This window comes from Oenanthe melanoleuca, chromosome 15 (assembly GCF_029582105.1).
Source record: "Oenanthe melanoleuca isolate GR-GAL-2019-014 chromosome 15, OMel1.0, whole genome shotgun sequence".
Classification (NCBI taxonomy): domain Eukaryota; kingdom Metazoa; phylum Chordata; class Aves; order Passeriformes; family Muscicapidae; genus Oenanthe; species Oenanthe melanoleuca.
Window position 1 is genome coordinate 12,512,077 of NC_079349.1, and position 19,336 is coordinate 12,531,412.

At 62.8% G+C, this 19,336-nt stretch overlaps 3 protein-coding genes across 5 annotated transcripts; 2 read left to right on the forward strand and 1 right to left on the reverse strand.

Moving 5' to 3' along the window:
- The first annotated feature begins 5 nt into the window (after window positions 1-5).
- On the forward strand, window positions 6-6,737 carry CCDC157 (coiled-coil domain containing 157). Of its 3 annotated transcripts, XM_056504246.1 has the most exons (10): window positions 6-529; window positions 1,617-1,788; window positions 2,389-3,103; window positions 3,404-3,481; window positions 4,206-4,396; window positions 4,477-4,644; window positions 5,087-5,255; window positions 5,623-5,762; window positions 6,025-6,089; window positions 6,159-6,737. In XM_056504246.1, exons 1-10 carry the CDS (start codon window positions 282-284, stop codon window positions 6,358-6,360), a joined length of 2,148 nt encoding a protein of 715 aa, XP_056360221.1. In that variant the 5' UTR covers window positions 6-281; the 3' UTR covers window positions 6,361-6,737. The 3 variants fall into 3 exon arrangements, with proteins under 3 accessions (XP_056360221.1, XP_056360224.1, XP_056360223.1); XM_056504249.1 differs by having other exon boundaries at window positions 6,025-6,251; XM_056504248.1 differs by lacking the exon at window positions 6,159-6,737 and having other exon boundaries at window positions 5,623-6,102.
- Window positions 6,738-6,837: 100 nt separating this feature from the next.
- RNF215 (ring finger protein 215) lies at window positions 6,838-11,115 on the reverse strand. The gene is made up of 10 exons (XM_056504250.1): window positions 10,825-11,115; window positions 10,087-10,218; window positions 9,773-9,844; window positions 9,617-9,702; window positions 8,914-8,968; window positions 8,457-8,561; window positions 8,276-8,392; window positions 7,797-7,934; window positions 7,577-7,679; window positions 6,838-7,486 (listed from the first exon to the last, which is right to left on the reverse strand). The coding sequence occupies exons 1-10, from the start codon at window positions 11,098-11,100 to the stop codon at window positions 7,464-7,466; spliced, it is 1,107 nt and encodes a 368-aa protein (XP_056360225.1). The 5' UTR covers window positions 11,101-11,115; the 3' UTR covers window positions 6,838-7,463.
- Window positions 11,116-14,186: 3,071 nt separating this feature from the next.
- Window positions 14,187-18,816, forward strand: SEC14L2 (SEC14 like lipid binding 2). The gene is made up of 12 exons (XM_056504477.1): window positions 14,187-14,312; window positions 15,911-15,986; window positions 16,070-16,113; window positions 16,257-16,316; window positions 16,397-16,585; window positions 17,297-17,392; window positions 17,530-17,590; window positions 17,664-17,747; window positions 17,853-17,962; window positions 18,037-18,176; window positions 18,258-18,427; window positions 18,505-18,816. Exons 1-12 carry the CDS (start codon window positions 14,259-14,261, stop codon window positions 18,633-18,635), a joined length of 1,215 nt encoding a protein of 404 aa, XP_056360452.1. The 5' UTR covers window positions 14,187-14,258; the 3' UTR covers window positions 18,636-18,816.
- The last annotated feature ends 520 nt before the right edge of the window (window positions 18,817-19,336 follow it).

Sequence of the window (19,336 nt, forward strand, 5' to 3'; positions counted from 1 at the left end):
TGAACCATTATCGCCCCGCGCGGGGGGGTCCCGAGGCAGGAATGCACCACTGCGGCGCGAGAGGGGCGTGGTTGCCACGGCGACAGGGCCGGGACGCCGAGGCCTAGCACAGGCTCCGGGCCCGCGGCTTCTCCGCGGTTCCCTCGTTCCCCAGCACTCCTGCAGAGCGCCGGGCCCGGGAGTACCGTGCTGGTCCCTTTCCAGCAGCCGGTCCCGGTAGCGCCTTCCCTCCACCCCAGGCTTGGTGGCCGCGTTGTCCCCAGGCCGCGTCCCCCCGCAGCATGGCGCACCTCCTGGGCCACCGCGGCTGCATGGAGAGCCTGCGGGCCGACCTGCGCGACCTGCAGGCCGCCATCGCCGACGTGTGCTCCCGGGCCGGCGCCGTGCGCTTCCCCTCATGGAAGTTCCCCGACAAGGTGTCCTGCGAGCTGGACATCCCGCTGCTGCTGCAGCGCTACAGGCACAGCGACAGCGACCCCGAGTTCAGCCAGCACGCACACGTGGTGCTGCTGGAGCTGCTCATAGACAGGTGAGAGCCCCAGGCACCCGCAGCGGGAAAGGGGAGTTGTGTGTCTGACCTGCTGAGCTTATCCCGGTTTTGGGCACCTCAGCACAGAAAGAACTTAAAGCTGTTAAACACTGTCCAAGTGAAGGCTGAGAGGTGGTGAAGGGCTGAGGGTGAGAGCTCACTGGGGCTGCAGCTCCTGCCCGGGACAGCTCTGATCTCTGTGACCAGGGATGGGATTCAAAGGCATGGCTGGAGCTCTGCCAGGGAGGTTTAGGCTGGATATCAGGACAAGGTTCTGCCCCCAGAAGGTGCTGAGCACTGAAAAGGTTCCCAATGATCGCAGAATCAGCTAGGTTGGAAATGACCTTGGAGATATCAGGTCCAACCTGTGACATAACACCACCTTATCAATTAAACCCTGGCACCAAGTGCCACATCACGGCCCCAAGGCTGCCAGAGCTCCAGGAGCCTTTGGACAATGCTCTGAGGCACAGGGTGGGATTGTTGGGGTGTCTGTGTAGGGCCAGGAGTTGGACTGGATAATCCCTGGATCCCTTCCTGCTCAGGATATCCCATGATTTTTTTAAAGTAGTTTGGATGCTTTGTTGCCCATGTATTTCCATGGTCAACACCCTGGCCTCATGCCCTGCTGAGCTTTAAAACCCAACTCCTTTCCCTGCTTAGAGCTCCCAGCACAAACTGGCCATGAAGAAGCAGAGCCAGACATGCTCCACCCAGGAGCTGTGCTGGAGCAGATGGGACAGGCTTGTTAAACTGCCTCCCAAAATCTTGGAAACACTTGGACACAGCTGTATCCACCGCCCTGGAAGGTCAAAGCCCCTTTTGCAGTCTGGGTGAAATAAATACAGCTCTGGTTGGAAACATGAGCCATTCCCACTGAGCTCTTGGCCCTTAAAGTCAGGATTTGCAGTAGCATGGGTGCCCCAAATCTTAATCACAGCCTCTTGGAAGTGGCAGCTGCATGAAGTGATCCATGCCTGGGGAGCAGCAGTCCCACCTTCCTGCATCACACCGGCTGTGTCCGGGTGATGGGAGGGGCTGCATTCCGGGCTGCCTTGCTCCAAGGCGTGTTTTCCCACCGGGACAGGCTGCTGCTGCTGCTGCAGGGCTTCACGGGGTTCGCAGAGACGCTGCTGAGCGGGCGCAGGGTGCCGCCGGCCCGGCCCCTGGGGCCCTGCATGTCTGCGGGGCTCACGGCCAGGACCTTCTGGAGCACCATGCTGAGACTCGGCGCCTTCTGCCAGCAGCTCCGGGACGAGGTGGGACATCTGGGGACGTCCCCATGAGCTGAGTCACTCCCCTCCCCCCAGGATTTGGATCGTGGTCCTTCTCAGCGCCCTGTGGCCGCACCAGATGTGTGTGCAGCCTTTGAGTGTCACACATCTGTCCCCTCCCAGCCTGAGTCCCTGCCCTCCACCCCACCCCTCCCAGCTGTGCCACTGCATCCATCCTGCTCCAGGATCTTGGGATGAGTGAGCTGGGCTGCCTCTAGAACTTGGAAAATATTCTCCTGCTGCCAAAAGGCTGCAGCTCTGCTGATCCCGCTGTGGATCTGAGCTGCCTCAAAACAGTGAAATAACTGGTGGTAAAAACAACCTCTCCTGCATTTTATTTTCCCCAATATAATCTTTCTCATGGAAAAGTCTCACAACAATCTATGTGGCAAAACCAGGAGGCAGTGCAGGGGGTGGGAAAGAAGGGATGGTGGGGAGTTGGGGTGTAGGTTTTGCTGCTGAGGCTTGCCCTTGGTCACTGTCCCTTGGCTGCATTGCTGTCCTATCTCCACACCTGATTTAGGCTTTTATGGTCATTTCCACTTTGATCTGGGCTCTGGTTTTGTTCTGTGCTCTCTCCCTCAGGAGAAGGATTGCAGGTGGGAGATCCCCACACAGCAATCCATTCCACCCTCTGCTCCCCAAGCTGGGAAATACCAGAAGGATCACCCAAAAAGCTTCTTGCCAGATGTTTTGGAGTCAGGAACTGCCCCAGAGGGTGCCCAGCCCACCTCTGTGTGCCTGTGTCCCAGTGTCCATGTGCTGGGCAGCTCAGGCAGCTCCCAGCCCAGCGCTGGCTCCAGCCGGGCTCGGAGCACCCGCAGTGTCCCCACACAGACCCTGGGGTCACCCCTGGGCTCCTGTGACACCTGCTCCAGCGCCCAGGCCAGCCTCCACGAGGTGGGCAGAGCCATCACCAGCATCTGCCAGAGCCAGAACATCCCTTCAGCTCTCAGCAAATTCCAGGAGGCGCTGGAGGACAGCGCAGTGAGAAGGAACCTCTCTGCAGCAGACATGAGCTACTGGGCCACAGAGCAGAGCAAGGACCTCTCCCGGATCAACAAACACCTCCAGGGGCTGCTGCAGCAGCTGAACCCCGTGAAGGCTGAGCTGGAAAAGATGGGCAAACAGAAGGAGAAGCTGCAGAAACAGGTGGAGGACTTTTCCAGGAAGCTGCAGGCAGAGAAGCACACCCAAGCAGAGCAGCAGAGCAAGGCTGAGCAGAGCCTGAAAGCCAAGGAAAAGGAGCATTCCGAGGCTGTGGCCAGGCTGGAGCAGGACAAGGACGACCTCCGGAGAGGTACAGAGCTGTTCCAGCACCCCCTCCCATGCCCGGGGGCATTTTCAGGAGAAGAACAGAGTCCCTGGGCAAATTCTGGCCCCACCACAACCAGCAGGGTGTTTTGTAGGTGCTGGGGGATTTTCCCTGCTGTGAGGCTAATCCTGGGCAGTGAGAGCTGGTTGTCTGTGTGCTATCACTCATCCCTGGCAGCACAACACGATCACTGGATGAAAACACTTTGGTGTGGCTGTTTGCTGCCCCTTGGTTTAGTTTTTTTTCGAGGAACTGATTAATGAGGGGGTTTTTGTGCTGGTTTAGGAGCTGCTCTGCTGGAGGAGCGACTCTCAGCCCTGAAGGAGGAGCTGGCAGCGAAGCAGGTTGCTGTGCAGGAGCTGGGTAAGGGGCTTACCCAGGGGCTCACCCAGCTCACACATCTCCCCCCTCACCCCAGTGTTTCACACCCATGTAGGCCCTAGCACCCCCACATTGGGCTGTAGAGCTCATGTAGATCTCAGAGGATGGGCCTCTTTCACAGCAGCAACCTAACATCATCCAGTGCCAGAGTGGGCTGATGCTGGTGGAGGTCTGGGGGGTTCACAGGCCTCCTGTCAGACCTGCCTCCCTTTGCCAGGGCCTGTGGAGGGCATGGGGTGCCCCTGAACCACAGAATCATGGACTGGTTTGGATCTGCAGGGATATTAAAGCCCATCCCATTCCACCCTGCCGTGGGCAGGGACACCTTCCACTGTCCCAGGCTGCTCCAAGCCCTGTCCAACCTGGCCTTGGACACTTCAGGGATTCAGGGGCAGCCACAGCTTCTCAGGGCACCCTGTGCCAGGGCCTCAGCACCCTCACAGGGAATAATCTCTTCCCCCTATCCCATCTAACCCTGCCCTCTGGTAGTGGAAAGCCATTCCCCATTGTTTTGTCACTCCAGGCCCTTGTCCCAAGTCCCTCTCCAGCTCTTTTGGAGTGCCTCTAGGCACTGGAAAAGGTTCTTAACTTCTCTCTGGAGCCTTCTCTTCTTCAGGCTGAACACCCCCATCCCTCTCATCACCTCCATGGTGCTCCAGCTTCTCGCCCCTGCCCAGCCTGGGCCATGGTGGCTGTGTCTTCCCAGAGCTCTCCAAGACCACCTTGCTGGAGGAGATGAGGACCACAATGGTGGCCAGGAGCCAGGTGCTGGAGCTGGAGGAGAAGGTGCAGGTGCTCACAGGCCAGAGGGACAGCCTGGAGCAGAAGCTGAGTGCCAGCAGCGTGCAGCTGGAGAAGGAGAAGGTCCGCGTGGAGAGCATGTTCCGGCAGCAGGAGGTACGGCTGAGCTGCTGCCCGGTGCCAGGGCTGTGGGGAGCGGCTGCCACAGCCCCACACGGGCTCACCCCCCACCACAGTCCCTGCAGGCTAAGCAGAGGGCCCTGCTGCAGCAGCTGGACTGCCTGGACCAGGAGAGGGAGGAGCTGCAGGCCAGCCTGGGAGAGGCCGAGGAGGACAAGGCCCGGCTGGCGGAGCAGCTGGAGCAGAGCCAGGAGCAGAGTGGGAAACAGCTCCAGGCACAGCAGGTGAGTGCTGCTACACAGGGCTGTCAGGAGCCACATACTGCCTTGTCCCACACCCACAGCCAGAATTTTCCCAAGAGGGATGCTCTGGGGCCTAGGGTGACATTGCCACATGGCCACGTCCTCATGGGACTCCTGGGGAAGAGCCTTATCCCTCCACCCTGTGCCAGACAAGTCTCTGCTGAGTCAGGGCAGAGGGGAGCAGAAGGAAGGGACATCTTGAGGTGTTTCCACATCTCCAGTGTTCTGTTCTTGGACACCTGGGCACACTCCACACTTCATGGCTGGTGCTCCTGCTTCCAGTACACACAGGGATCTCACAGCTAAAACCCTACACATTGTCACTGTCCATTTCCCAGTCATAGGACATCTTTATCATCAGCTTTCCATGAGGGGCTGAGTCCTCACTCTGCAAACTTCACCTCCTCCCTGCTGTGCCATGCAGGAGCTGCTGGACACGCTGCAGCAGGAGAAGCTGGCACTGGAGCAATCCATCCTGGAGCTGCAGGCAAACACATCCCGGCTGGAGGAACAGGCACAGGAGCTGAGGGAGCGGGAAAGGCTCCTGGTGTTCTTCCCTGATCTCCACGTCCCCACTGAGATGCAGTTTGAGAGTAAGGGAGCAGATGGCAGCACAGTGGGTTTGTGCCTTGGGGTCTCGAGCTCCCAGGGCATCCTATTTGCCCCAGACACTCCCACTGATAATCCAGGAAGGGCTCAGACCCCATGCAAAGCTGTGACCACCCCAACATGCTTCCCTGCATGGGTGCTGTGCATCCCACATTTGGGCCAGGATACACAGCAGGACCAGGGCATGGCAGAGCTTCCTTTGCCTACAGGGTCCCAGCTGCCACTTCCTGGGCTGTGCTGGTGCTCCCTGCCCAGGGCAGGCTCCTGTCCTTGGGAGGCAGGAGGGATGCCCACACCTCTGAGCAGCCAGGCAGCAGCAGCAGGCTGGGCTCTCTTGGATTTTGTTTGCAGGCAGTGGGAACTTGACAGAGGACATGGAGAATCAGCTTCAGGCCAACAGCATCCGGATCCAGGTGCTGCAGCAGGAGAACGTGCAGCTTGAGGCTCTGCTCGCCAAGGTGAAGGCAGCAGCTGAGCAGGGCGTGCTCAAGGTGAGCTGGGTGCCACTGGCTGGGTGCTGTGTACCCCAAAACCACCCCATGGCCCCCAGACATCCTCTGGGCACCCCGGGAGGGCCAAGCCCAGGCTCCTCATGCTGCTGAGAGGTTGCTGTGGTTTAAATGGTGTTGCCTGAGTTACCCGAGGCTGGTTCCAGCTCCTTTCCACCTCTGTGCCACCAGCTGTGGTGGCCATGGGATGTGACTGGAGCTGAAGCTCATGGGGGGAAATTTCACCTCTTCTTCCCTTCCCCAGCTTGTCCCACAGGCCCAGCTGGGGTCTGAGCTCCACGGGGAGGCCAGCAGGCAGAACACTCCTGGGTGAGTAGGAACCCAAAGGGGCTGGGGGTTCCCTGTTCTTCCTCCCCTTTAACTGCTCCCACCCCGCAGGAAGCTCAGCAGTGGAAGCAGCAGGGCCAGCCCAGGGATGCTGGGATGCATTGACAAGGCCTGGCACAGAGCTCCCAGCAGCCAGCACTCCAAGCAGCTCGGGGCAGAGCCCACATTCCAGGCCAAAGCCTGCCTGACGCTCCCAGTGCGACACCTGGGGCTCGGCCTCCCCTCACAGCACACCAGGGCTCACCACAAATAAACACACATCACTCTCAATTTCCTAACTGAGAAGCTGTGTTCCACCAGCTGCCACCTGCCCTGCCCAGGGGACCTCGTTACTGGTTCTTTGTGCATCAGGAAGGCAAATTCCCTCAGGAAACCTGGGCTTTGCTTTGTCCCTTGGGGAGCTGCTCCAGGGACGTTCCTGGGCTCTGGAGCTCAGTTACCCATGGCTACGCTGCTGCTGGAGTCCCCAGAAGAGCCCTGGGGCTGATGCCAGGGCACAGCATGTGCTAGCTCCTGCTAGGAACCATTCCCAAGAGGAGACTGGGATGTGGCCACACTTGAAGAGGAAAGCAGAGCTGCCCTTAGCACAGCCACAACCTGGAAAAGTCGCCCCTCCATGAGCACCCAGAGGGGCTGGGAACCACCAAGTCACTGCCACAGGCTGGCCCTGAACTCTGAGCTGCCTCCCCAGCACTGTGAGCACCATGCAAGACCCACACAAACCACACAGTCAGTCCTTGCTCCATGTTTAATAGGGATGGACATGTGCCACATTGCAGCCTGTGGGGCAGGATCTGGGCAGGGCCCATGGCCTGTCCCCAGACACTATGCTGGCTCTGCAGCCACCTTGTGCCATCCTTTCTAATAACTTATTATAAATAAAGCATCCGACCCCAGCCCTCCCACAGTGAGGGAGTCTCCCCACTGCCCTGCCAGCCCTAGCCCTGGCAGGTCTGTCACCCACCTCCCAGAGGGGCTGGCACGGCAGCCAGGCTCTGCCTACCCTGCCACAGCCACCAGCAAATAGACAAAAAACCCAAGAGTTAGAAAAACTGCCGTGAGCAGGGCAAGAGCGCAGCAGGACCAGGGCTCTCCCTGCCCCAGCCCCCCACCCCGTTACACCCACAGGTGCCCCAAATCTTCCCTCCCCAACACTGCCCATCTGGACCCCCACCCCTCTACTCACACCCGGCAGGAGAGCCCCGAGTCCTTCCCTCTCCAAAGTCTGGGCACTGTGAGGGCACAGCCACACCAACTCTGCTCCTACAGCAAGCACCGCTTGCTGGGCACCCCCTGCCCCCCTCCATGTCCCTGGAGCAGCCGTGGGTCTGTGCCTGCAGCGTGTCCTCAGGCCAGCTAGCTGTCTGTGCAGCAGTTCCCTGCAAGGGAGGACAGACAGCCTTGGCACTCCTGCCCAGCCGGCGCCCCAGGGTCAGCGGGGCTCGGCTGGGTGTCAGGGCGGTTCTCACCCAGGATGTTGCGTTTGCAGAGAGGGCAGGTCTGCTGCAGCAGGAGCCAGGGATCCACGCAGTCCCGGTGGAACTCATGGGAGCAGGGCAGCACCCGCAGCCACTGCCAGCAGGGAAGTGAGGGCACACGTGAGCACAGCTGGGTGCCAGCAGGGACACCCTGGCCCTGGCCAGCGACTGGAGGCTCAGCCTAGGGGGGCTCCAGTCTGCCCAGTCCCACCTGGCTCTTGTGGAACTGGTCCAGGCAGACAGCACAGCTGTCGATCTCGCAGGCCTGGGCCCGGGGCGGCTTCCCGGGATGGTACCGCCGGGTCTTCAGCGCCAGCAGCCGCCGCCGGATGTGCTGCTTCAGGTCCAGCTGCGGGGCAGAGCCGAGGCTCAGAGCCACCCCACTGCCCCAGCACAGCACAGCACAGAGCTGAGACATTCCCACATTCCCACCTCGGGTCAGAGCCACCCCACTGCCCCAGCACAGCACACAGAGCAGACATTCCCACATTGGGTCAGAGCCACCCCACAGCCCCCAGCACAGCACAGAGCTGAGACATTCCCACATTCCCACCTCAGGTCAGAGCCCACCCCACAGCCCACCCCACTGCCCCCAGCATGGCACACACTGCAGACATTCCCACCTGGGGTCAGAGCCCACCCCACTGCCCCCCAGCACGGCACACAGCTGAGACATTCCCACGTTCCCACCTCAGCATCCCGCTCCGACAGGTCCTGCCGGGACTGGCGCTGGGCCTGCACCATGACGCCGGTGCAGAGCAGCAGGGCGATCAGCAGGATGGTGTTCCACAGCTGCTGCAGGTACTTCTGTGGGGACAGTGCAGTGGGGACCCAGCCCCACTCCCAGCCCCACCCAAACCCAGCACCGTACCTGGACCTGCGAGCTGCTCTCCCCAGGGCAGATGACCCCCTGCCACTCCCCGTAGAGGCCCCCTCGGGACAGGCCGCAGGTGGACCACAGTGTGAGGGTCACTCCCTGCAAGGCAGGGCACGGCATTGCTGATGGCCACAGGCAATGCCAGCACACGTGTCCCAGGAGGAGGGACACTGCTGCTGCCAGCTGCCCTGTTCCCATGGGTTCCCTTCCCTTCCCTTCCCTTCCCTTCCCTTCCCTTCCCTTCCCTTCCCTTCCCTTCCCTTCCCTTCCCTTCCCTTCCCTTCCCTTCCCTTCCCTTCCCTTCCCTTCCCTTCCCTTCCCTTCCCTTCCCTTCCCTTCCCTTCCCTTCCCTCTCCAGCTGCTTCCCATGGATCAGGGAAGTTTGGCTGGGCACAGTCATGCCCTGCTCTCCCACTGGCAGGATGAGGAACAGGAGGACAGACAGACATACCAGGTTCTCCAGCAGCACTGCCTGGTATGTGATCTTTGCTGTAGCCCGGAGCCCACTGTGAGCAAAGAGAAAAGTGTCCATTCCATGGACACAGCAGGATCCAGGCACAGCTCCCCAGTGCCAGGGAGCACCCCCTCCCCACAGGGATGGGCAGGGACCCAGGGGGGCCAGAGGAACACACAGGGGAGGTGACAGCAAGACACTTCCTTCCCAGCTGTGCCCAGCCCTCAGTGACCTGCACAGGGCTCCTCCCAACCTCATGCTTCAGTTTCCCCATGTGTTACACCATGGCAGCAGTCCCAATGCCCCACATCAGGAGAATCAACAAGGTCCCACTGCTGCTGGAAGTGAGAACAAGCACCCACAGAGGTTGTGGAAATGCCAGTGCCATGATGAGAACTAACTGGTCTGGATAATTTCTAAAGAGTCATAAAGCTCTTGGCTGAGGCCACCTGCCACCACATGGGGACCTGTGGAAGAGCTCCAGCCTGGGGTGGGGGGGGCTGGATCTAACCCAGATCTCCCCTAGAAATACATCTCAGCCCCAGCTGGCCTTGGCATGATGCAACACCACCCCAACAAACATGATGGGCTGAGTGAGAGACCCCCAGGATGGTCCCTGGGTGTCACAGCCTGCTGGGGGACAAGGCAAGGACAAGGTAGTGACAAGGCGGGTCCAGCCCCTCCCACAGCCCGCCCATACCGCAGCAGTGCTCCCAGCAGCCGGGTGACATTGTCGGAGGACTGGATGACGATGACGGGCTTGGCCAGCAGCTGGGACACGTCCAGCTGCACCGGGAGGGAAAGGAGCCGTCAGGGGGGCACAATCCCCCCCGCCCCACCGCCGGCACTGTCCTACCTCACGGATGGCGTTCTGGTTCAGCGCCAGGATGAGCAGGGCAGAGGCCCCCAGCACCAGGGCTCGCTTCATCTGCAGGGCAGTGGGGACACGGTCAGGGGACAGCAGGGCTGTGTCCCCAACAAGCTCCTGTCCTGCTGCAGGAGGCACTCAGCAAAGGGACCCAAGAGGGGTCAGAACTCCCTGGCTACAGACCAGGAAATCCCCAGATCTAGCCAGGAGACACCCCAGGTGACACCCCTGTGGGTTTGGGACCTGCAAACACCACGGCAGCCCTCAGGCCAGGCAGGGGACAGGCTCAGACAGAGGTTCACCTTGGTGACAACAGCGGTGGTGAAGGACTCCTCCTTGGCGCCCCGGGGACCCTCTGCCGGCTCTTCAATGCCCACGGGCACCACCCCAATCCAGCTGTCAGCAGCGCTCAGGTCCGGCTCCACGTCACCCACCTGGGGACACGGCAAGGAGAGGGAGCTGGGATGGACCCCAAGGTTCAGGGCCCCCCCAAAGCACCCCCATGCCCCCAGGGGAGCTGGGCACTGTGAGGGGAGGGACAGCAGCTGCGCTAACACAGGCACACAGCCCGGCCCTCACTGCGCCCCCGGCTGCATCCCCTCTGTGCTGCTGGCCACACCGAGCAGCGCCTACCTGCCCTGCTCAGGCCCCTAGTGTCTCTGGCCTCCCCACCAAGCCCCCGTGCCTCCCAGTGCCCTTCAGTTCCCACTCCTCCCCTGCCCCATTCCTTTCCCAATGCCCACGGACTCACCCCACAGCCCCCGGCCCACAGTGCCCACTGACCTCCCCTCCGTCCCACACCGACCACTGCCCTGCCAAAGCCCCCTGGCCTCTCAGTACCTCCCAGTCCCCACCGCTTCCCCCAGCACCCAGCCAGGAGCCCCCAATGCCTCCCACTGCCCCCAGTCCCCACTGTTCCCCTCCCTCCCTTACTGCCCCCCAACACCTCCCAGTGCCTTCCCGTTCCCACGTCTCCCCTCCCAGTCCCCCGCCAGTGCCAAGAGCACCCCCAGCCCCACTCTCGGTTTCCCCGCGCTCACCAGCACCAGGCGGCCTTGGATCTCCGTCTGCTCCCGCTCCCCCCGCGGGCCGCCCCGGCCCGGCCCGGCCCGGCCGCCCCCCGCTCCCAGCACGGCCCCGCGCAGCGTGTACGAGCCGCCGCGCTCCGCGCCCGCGCTGCCGGCCCCATCCCCGTCCGGCCCCGCCGCCCCGGGCCCCGACACGGCCACCTCGACCCGCGCGGGGGTGGCGGGCCCCGAGCCGGCCCGGCCGAGCGCCAGCAGCGGGGCGAGCAGCGCCGCCCGCACCGCCGCCATGGCTGCGCGCCCCGCGCCCCGCAGCGCCCCCTGCCGGCCGGGAGGACCCGCCGCGCCACCACCGCCCGCAGGGGGCGCCCGAGAGCCCCGACCGGGACAGGGATCGGGATGGGGACCGGGACAGGGACAAGGGTCGGGATGGGCATGGGGATCGGGATGGGGACCGGGACAGGGACAAGGGTCGGGATAAAGATAGGGGTAGGGATCGGGACAAGGGTCGGGATAAAGTCAGGAACAGCTATCGGCATGGGGACGGGGACAGGGATCGGGATGGGGACCGGGACAGGGACAAGGGTCCTGATAAAGACAGGGACAGGTATCGGGATGGAGACTGGGACAGGGATCGGGATGGGGACCGGGACAGGGACAAGGGTCGGGATAAAGATAGACACAGGGATCGGGACAAGGGTCGAGATAAAGACAGGAACAGGTATCGGGATGGAGACTGGGACAGGTATCGAGACAAGAGTCGGGATAAAGACAGGGACAGGGAAAGGGACAAGGGTCGGGATGAAGATAGGGACAGGGATCGGGATGGGGACCGGGACAGGGACAAGGGTCGGGATAAAGATAGGGACAGGGATCGGGATGGGGACTAGAATAAAGACAAGGATGGGGATGGGGATGGGGATGGGGATGGGGACGGGGACGGGGATGGGGATGGGGATGGGGACGGGGATGCAGACCAGGATGAGGACAGAGAGGAGGAGAGGTACAGTGACAGGGAGCGGGGACCAAGGCTGAGACAGGGACAAGGATCATGACCAAGCTGGACACTGGAGCAGAGCAGAGATGCAAAATAAGGTGATGGGGACAGGGACCAGGATGGGGACCAGGAGAGGGACAGGGACAGCAAATGGGAACCAGGATAAAGATTGAGACAGGGACAAGGGCTGAGACTGGGATGGAAACCACCACTGGGACAAGATGGGGCAGGGAAAAGGACAAGGATGAGACCAGGGTGGGAACGGAAGCAGGAACCAGGTGGAAGACAGGAACAAGGAGAAGCACTGGAAAAACAACAGGGAGTGGGACCAACACAGGGACAAAAGCCAGGACCAGGACCAGGAGGAGGATGGGAATCAGGAGAGAAATGGAAGCAGGGACTGGGAGCAGGAGCAAGACAGGGACAAGGGCTGGAACCAGAATGGGTACTGCCAGCGGCAGCAGGACAGGGACAGGGATGGATGCAGCGACCAGGAAACCAACTGTGACCAAAAGAGTGTCAGGGACAGGAGCAGGCACGGGGACACAGATACCATGTCCACCACATCCCCATGTGGGGATACAGGGACACAAGGGGACATGGGCACCCAGAGCCACGGCACAGGCAGGGACATGGGCACACCTGACTGACATGGGCACACACCAACACCTGAGTACCACAAAACCCAACTGCCCCCTGCACTGGACACCCCTCAACACCCCCAGCCTGGTGGGTGCCAGGCAGCCCCCAGTGCCACATCCTGGCCCCTGGGTGCCCCATCCTGGCCCCACTCTGGCCACGTGTGGCCAGCACATGTGCCTCCAGGGGATTTGCTGGCTGGATTAGCTGCGGCATGGGCCCAGGCTGACCTGCTTTTGGCAGGGGCCATGCCAGGGACGGGACTTGTGGCTGTGGGACCCAGTTCCCATGGCTGCAGGGTGCTGTGGGATGGGTCTGGGTGTGTCCCTGTGTCCCTCATGTCCCCATCAATGTTGTAAGTGTGGGGGTGTAATCACAGGGTGGGCATGGTCCCTCCTCCCACGGCTGCAGCCAGAGCCGGTTTAACCACATGGTGAAACATCCCAATTGCAACGGGTCTGGATGTGCCATAAACAACAGCCAGGAGCATGGCTGGCTCGGCAGCCAGCCTGGAATGGCGAGGACACAGGTGCTGGACTGTGTGGATTTGGGGGGGGACACCAAAATGGGGCCTGGGGGTGGCTGCTGCCAGAGCTGCCCCATGGAGGGGACACGTAAGGGGTGTGAATGGCTCCGTGGAACATCCATAGGTATGTGGGATATGGATGGCTTCCTGGACATCTGCAGCTCCAGGGGACCACAGAACATGGATGGCTCCATGAGACATCTATGGGTCCCAGTTCCAAGGGACACAGACAACTCCATGGCACATAAATGGCTCCTTGGGACATGCACAGATGGGACACAGATGGCTCTGTGGGACATCCACAGCCCCCAGGGACGTGTATGGTTTCATGGGATGTTTCCATGGGCTATCCATGGACATGTATAGCTTCACAGGACACCCATGGGACATCCACAGCTCCATGGGACAAATATGGTTCCATAGCACATGTGGAGCTCTCAGGGACAACCATGTGTCCATGGGGGACATGGGCTCTGTGGGACATCCATGGCTCCATTGCACACACACAGCCCCATGGGCACCCTGCTCCTGATCCAACCACAGCACCTGAGCCCTCAATCTGTCCCTGTCACCATCTCCCATCCATGCCCTGTCCCTTCCATCTGGCACCCTGCCCCAGTCCCTGCCCCACTTTCCATCTCTGTCCCCACCTCCCATCCCTGTCACTGTCCTCATCACTGTCCCCTCCCCCTGACACCTGCCCCATATCACCATCTCTCTTCATACCCCAATGTCCTACCACACCCCCAAACCCCACTGTGCCCCCCAAACACTCATAGGGCTCCCCACCCTCCTGTACACCCCATAACCCCCGCAGCCCCCTACACTCATCTCTCCCTTGCCTCCACAAATCCCTATGCTCCCCACGCCCCCCAAGGCCCCGTGACCCCATACCCCCTGTTCCCCATATTCCCCATGCACCCCTACCCCACATGTCCCCTATAGACCCCAAGTCCCCCTTGCCCCCATATCTCCTACACCCCCACCCAAGTCCCTCATACCCCATATCTTCAGTACCCACATACTCCCCACACCCCCTAAGCCTCCTCATGCCCCCATGCCCCCCATACCCCCCATGCCCCCCATAGCCCCCATGCCCGCTGTGCCCCCGCACCCTCCACCCCGCGGCCGGGGCGCTGACCGGGCGGGCAGGGGTCGGGCAGGGTCCAAGGCCGCGGGGGTGGGCAGGGGGCCGGGCCGGGCGGGGCCGGGGGCGGTCCCGGTCCCGGGGAGGTGCTCGGAGCCATCCCGGCCGCCGGGGCCGTGCAGAGCCGCCCGCAGCGCACCATGAGCGGCCGCGTCGGGGACCTGAGCCCGCGGCAGGCGGAGGTGCTGGCCCAGGTGAGCCGCGGGGACCGGGGGGCTGCGGGGGGACCCGTCCGACGTGCGCCCGCATCCGCCGCGGGACCGGCATCGCCCCCACCCGCACCCCAAACCCACCGGCATCGCCCCCACCCGCACCCCAAACCCACCGGCCGCACTTCTGCTTCCGGCCCCGGGGGACTCCGCGGCCCCCTCCGCACCCCAAACACACCGGCATCACCCCCGCTCCCGGGGCTCCCGCCGCTCCCTCCGGCCCCCCCATCCCTGGCTCCGATCCCACCGGCATCACCCCCGCTCCGGGCTCCGGAGGGCTCCGCACCCCAAACATAGCGCCTTCACCCCGATTCCTGGCCCCGGGGACGTCCCATCGCCTTCAGCCTCCACTCTGCCCCCGAGATCCGGCCCCAGGATGCCTCCATCCCTCATCCCGGACCCCGAACGCACGGGCCGAGCCCCACTGTGGTGCTGCCCACAGGGCAGGGCTGTCCTGGGTGGGTGCTGGGGGTCCCACTGGCTGCACCATCCTCCCCGGGACTCGGGAACCTCCTGCCTCACTGCAGGGCCCTCCATCCCAGCCTGGACCCCACGCCCACGGGCTGAGCCCCCCGTGGTGCTGCCCACCAGGGAAGGACCGTCCCTCATGTCCCAGCAGACTGGCACCGCCGAGCCCCAGATTCTTCTTCCGCCCTTCCCTTGGGACTGGCAAACTTCCTCCCGTCACCGCCGGGATTGCGGGCTCGGGGACACGCAGAGCCCGTGATTGTCACCCCCCACGGCCCCCCTGGTGCTTGGGTGCCAGCCTTTATCGGGGTTCAGCGCACCCCAACCACGAGGGCACCCTCGTGCGTTTATCTTATCGCTGCCTTTCAGACCCAGCCAAATTCCACGGGCGGGCGATGACCCCGCGGGTGCTAGCACGGGGGGCAGGGGCAGGCGTGGGGCACCGAGCCCAAACCGTGCCCGGTGCCAGCCGTGCCCTGGGCGGGCGAGGAGGGCGAGCGGCCGAACCCGTTTGTCCACCACCACCACGGCTTTGTCCCAGGGTGAAGGAGCTAATCCCGGGTTTAATTACCCCTAAATTCAGCGGGAGATAAGCTAATCAGGCTCATTAAGGGGAGGGCCTCGGCTGGTACGGAGATTTGAGCCGTAGCCTGGTTGGGGTGAGCAGGGCCACATGGAGAGGGGACCCTGGGTCCCCCTAACCTCCCAGTCCTGCACCCCAACACCCTCCTGCCTGTGCCAGGGGTGTACTGTGACAGTGACCGCCTTCATCCATCCCAAAGGACCCCCCTGGAGGGGACTGGTTCACCCTGTCCCTGTGGGACACCCCGGGAGGAGTGGGGTGGTGACAGCCCACACTCACACCTTACACAAGGACTTGGGGACACCCAGAGCATGGCAGCTGCCCTGGGGACATTCCCCTGACAGGTGACTGCTGATCCTGGCTGCACGTGGGGCAGGGAGGGGGCACAGGATGACCCTTCTCCCCTGGCAGTGTCCCAGTCCTGGCTGGCATGTTTTTGTGGGGACAAGGAAGGGACAAAGCTCCAGCCTTGAGGTTTTTGGGGAGGATCAGGGACCCCTTCACCAACTGTCCCTCTTGTTTGTCCCTGCAGTTCCGGGAGAAGCTGCAGGACGTGCTGCCCTCCCTACCCTCCCAGGACGACTATTTCCTCCTGAAATGGCTCCGAGGTAAGCCCAAGTGGGGGACAGCCCTGGTGGGGTGGGACCCCCCGGGGGGCTGGCAGGGGGCTGAGCTCTCTGCTCTCTTGCAGCGCGCTCCTTCGACCTGCCCAAGGCAGAGGCGATGCTCCGCAAGGTGAGAGGGGCACCCTGCTTTTGGGGGCACCCTGCTGTGCTGGGACATAGCTGGCCCTGGGACACCAACCCCAGCAAGGGGGACCCACCCCTGGGGTTCACCTTGTCCCAAACCTCACCCTGGCCTGCTCTGCCCCTCTGCAGCACATCGAGGTCCGCAAGCACATGGACGCCGACAACATCCTCGCCTGGGAGCCACCTGAGGTGAGTGTCCCTGGAGGGGACAGACCCCCCGAGTGCCCTGGGCTGTGTGTGAGGTGCCTGAGCCCCCCGTGCTCCCGCAGGTGATCCGGAAGTACATGTCCGGCGGCATGTGCGGCTACGACCGCGAGGGCAGCCCGGTGTGGTACGAGATCATCGGGCCCATGGACGCCAAGGGGCTGCTGTTCTCTGCCTCCAAGCAGGACCTGATCAAGAACAAATTCCGGGACTGTGAGGTGCTCCGGCACGAGTGTGAGCAGCAGACTGAAAAGGTGGGAACCTGCCTGCACTCTGCTGGCCCCAGCAGGCTGTGGGACCGTGTCCCTGCCAGCTCCATGTCCACAGCTGGTCTGCCCTTACCCTTCCCCAGCCCTATAGGTCCCTGTCCCGTCCATTCCTCTCTGTCCATGTCCCTGCCAGCCCCATAAGTCCATGTCCATTCCCACAACTCAAAGTCCTCCCCAGCCCCATATGTCCATCTCTGTTCCATCTCTACCAGACAATGTCCTTGACAGCCCTGTATATTTACAGGTCCATGTCCTGTCCACCCCCCTCAGCCTGTCCTTGCCAGCCCATGTCCTGTCCATCGCCACCACTCAGTGTCCTCCCCAGCCCCATATGTCCATCCTGGTCCATCTCTCCCAGCCAATGTCCTCACTCACCAGCCCTACAGGTCCATGCCCAGTTCCTCTCTGTCAGCCCCACAAGTCCATGTCCTGTCCACCCCACCATGATCCATGGCCCTGCCAACCTCATATGTCCATCTCTGGTTCATCCTCCCACCCCATAACTCTGCATCCTGCCCATCCCCACCACTCCACGTTCCCACTGTCCCTGTATCCCTGTCCCAGCTCCCATGATACCCCTTCTCCCCACATCAACACTAAGAGGAGGCTCTGGCTGGGGGGACCAGCCTCCTGGGGCCACCCCATCCCTGGACCCCCCCGTGGGTTCTGTCTGATTCCCCCGTCCTCCCATCCCAGCTGGGCAAGAAGGTTGAGATGGTGATGATGGTGTACGACTGTGAGGGCCTGGGCCTGAAGCACCTCTGGAAGCCAGCTGTGGACACGTATGGGGAGGTGAGGGCTCCTGCCCACCCCCCTTCCTGCTGGGCTACAGGGCTGATCCCTGGGATGATGCAGGAGCAGGTCCCTGCAGTGCCCTGCATCCCCCAGGGGTCATGGCATGGGTGACCTGAACTCCCCCCATCCTGCAGATCCTGTCCATGTTCGAGGAGAATTACCCTGAGTCCCTCAAGCGCCTCTTTATTGTGAAGGGTGAGTTCAGCCCCAGGCCCTGCTCCCCTTACCCATGTGCTGACACCCCCCTAATGCCCCCCTCTGCCCCCAGCTCCCAAGCTCTTCCCCGTGGCCTACAACCTGGTCAAGCACTTTCTGAGCGAGGACACGCGCAAGAAGGTCGTGGTGCTGGGATGTGAGTCCTGACCCTCTCCGGGGTGTCCCAAATGGGGGTGATACATGCCCCCAGGCTGGATATTCCAACTCACAGCCCCCCCAAACCCACTGTTCTCCCCCCCAGCCAACTGGAAGGAGGTCCTGCAGAAGTACATCGACCCCTCGCAGATCCCGGTGGAGTACGGGGGGGGGACGCTGACAGACCCTGACGGGGACCCCAAGTGCTCCAGCAAGGTAGGAGGAGCCCCTGCTGGCTTCTCTAGGGCTGCTGGGCAGTGCCCCCACCCCACATCCTCCATCTTTCCCAGATAAACTACGGGGGGGACGTGCCCCAGCATTACTACGTGCGGGACCAGCTGGCGCAGAAGTACGAGCACTCGGTGGTGGTGAACCGGGGCTCGTCCCACCAGGTCGAGTACGAGATCCTCTTCCCCGGCTGCGTGCTCAGGTGAGCGCAGGCTCCGTGCCGGCGGGGGGGCGGCGGCAGCAGCGTCCCCACCCGCCACAGCGCCGGCCCTGTGCCCCGCAGGTGGCAGTTCCGCTCCGAGGGCGCCGACATCGGCTTCGGGGTGTACCTGAAAACCAAGGTGGGGGAGCGGCAGCGGGCGGGCGACATGACCGAGGTGCTGCCCAACCAGCGCTACAACGCACACATGGTGCCCGAGGACGGCTCCCTCACCTGCTCCACGCCCGGCATCTGTGAGTGCCCAGCCGTCCCCGGGCCGTCCCCCGTGTCCCCGACCCGCCGTGTCCCTCACACCCCTGTCCCCCCGCAGACGTCCTGCGCTTCGACAACACCTACAGCTTCCTCCACTCCAAGAAGGTGAGCTACAGCGTGGAGGTGCTGCTGCCCGACACCGCCTCAGCCCAGCAGATCCAGGGGGAGTCCCCCAACCACAGCCCCTGAGCCCCCCGGGCTGCACCGCGCCCCCAGGACGGCCCCGCGGGAGGATGGAGCCGGGGCTGAGCCCCGGGGCTGCCGGACTGAGGCGGGGGCCGGACGGGGCCGAGCACCCGCGGCGCCCCCAAACTCTGTGCCTTATGTGGGTCCCGCCCCACCGCTGCTGCTGCCTGGGCTGGGGAGTAAAGGGATGGACTGAGCAGGGTCTGCTCCGCTTTGTGGCTCCCTGCACTCACAACTGCCCCTGCTGCCGCCCCAGCCCCTCACTGCCCCCTCAGACTCATAACTGCCCCCTCAGCCCCACAATTACCCACCCAGTCCCAGAACTGCCCCTGCTGCCGCCCCAGCCCCTCACTGCCCCCTCAGCCCCACAACTGTGCCTCCAGCCCCACAATTACCCACCCAGTCCCAGAACTGCCCCTGCTGCCCCCCCAGTCCCACAATTACCCACCCAGTCCCACAATTTCCCACCCAGTCTCAGAACTGCCCCTACTGCTCCCCCCAGCCCCTAACTGCACCCTCAGACTCATAACTGCTCCCCCAGCCCCACAACTGTGCCCCAGTCCCACAACTGCCCCCTCAGCCCCACGGCTGCCCCCTAGTGCCATAACCACCCCAGCTGCCCCCAGCCACATAACTGTCTCCTCAGTATCACCCTCCCAGTCTCACAGTTGCCCAGCCAGCCTTCTAACTGTTCCTCCGGACCG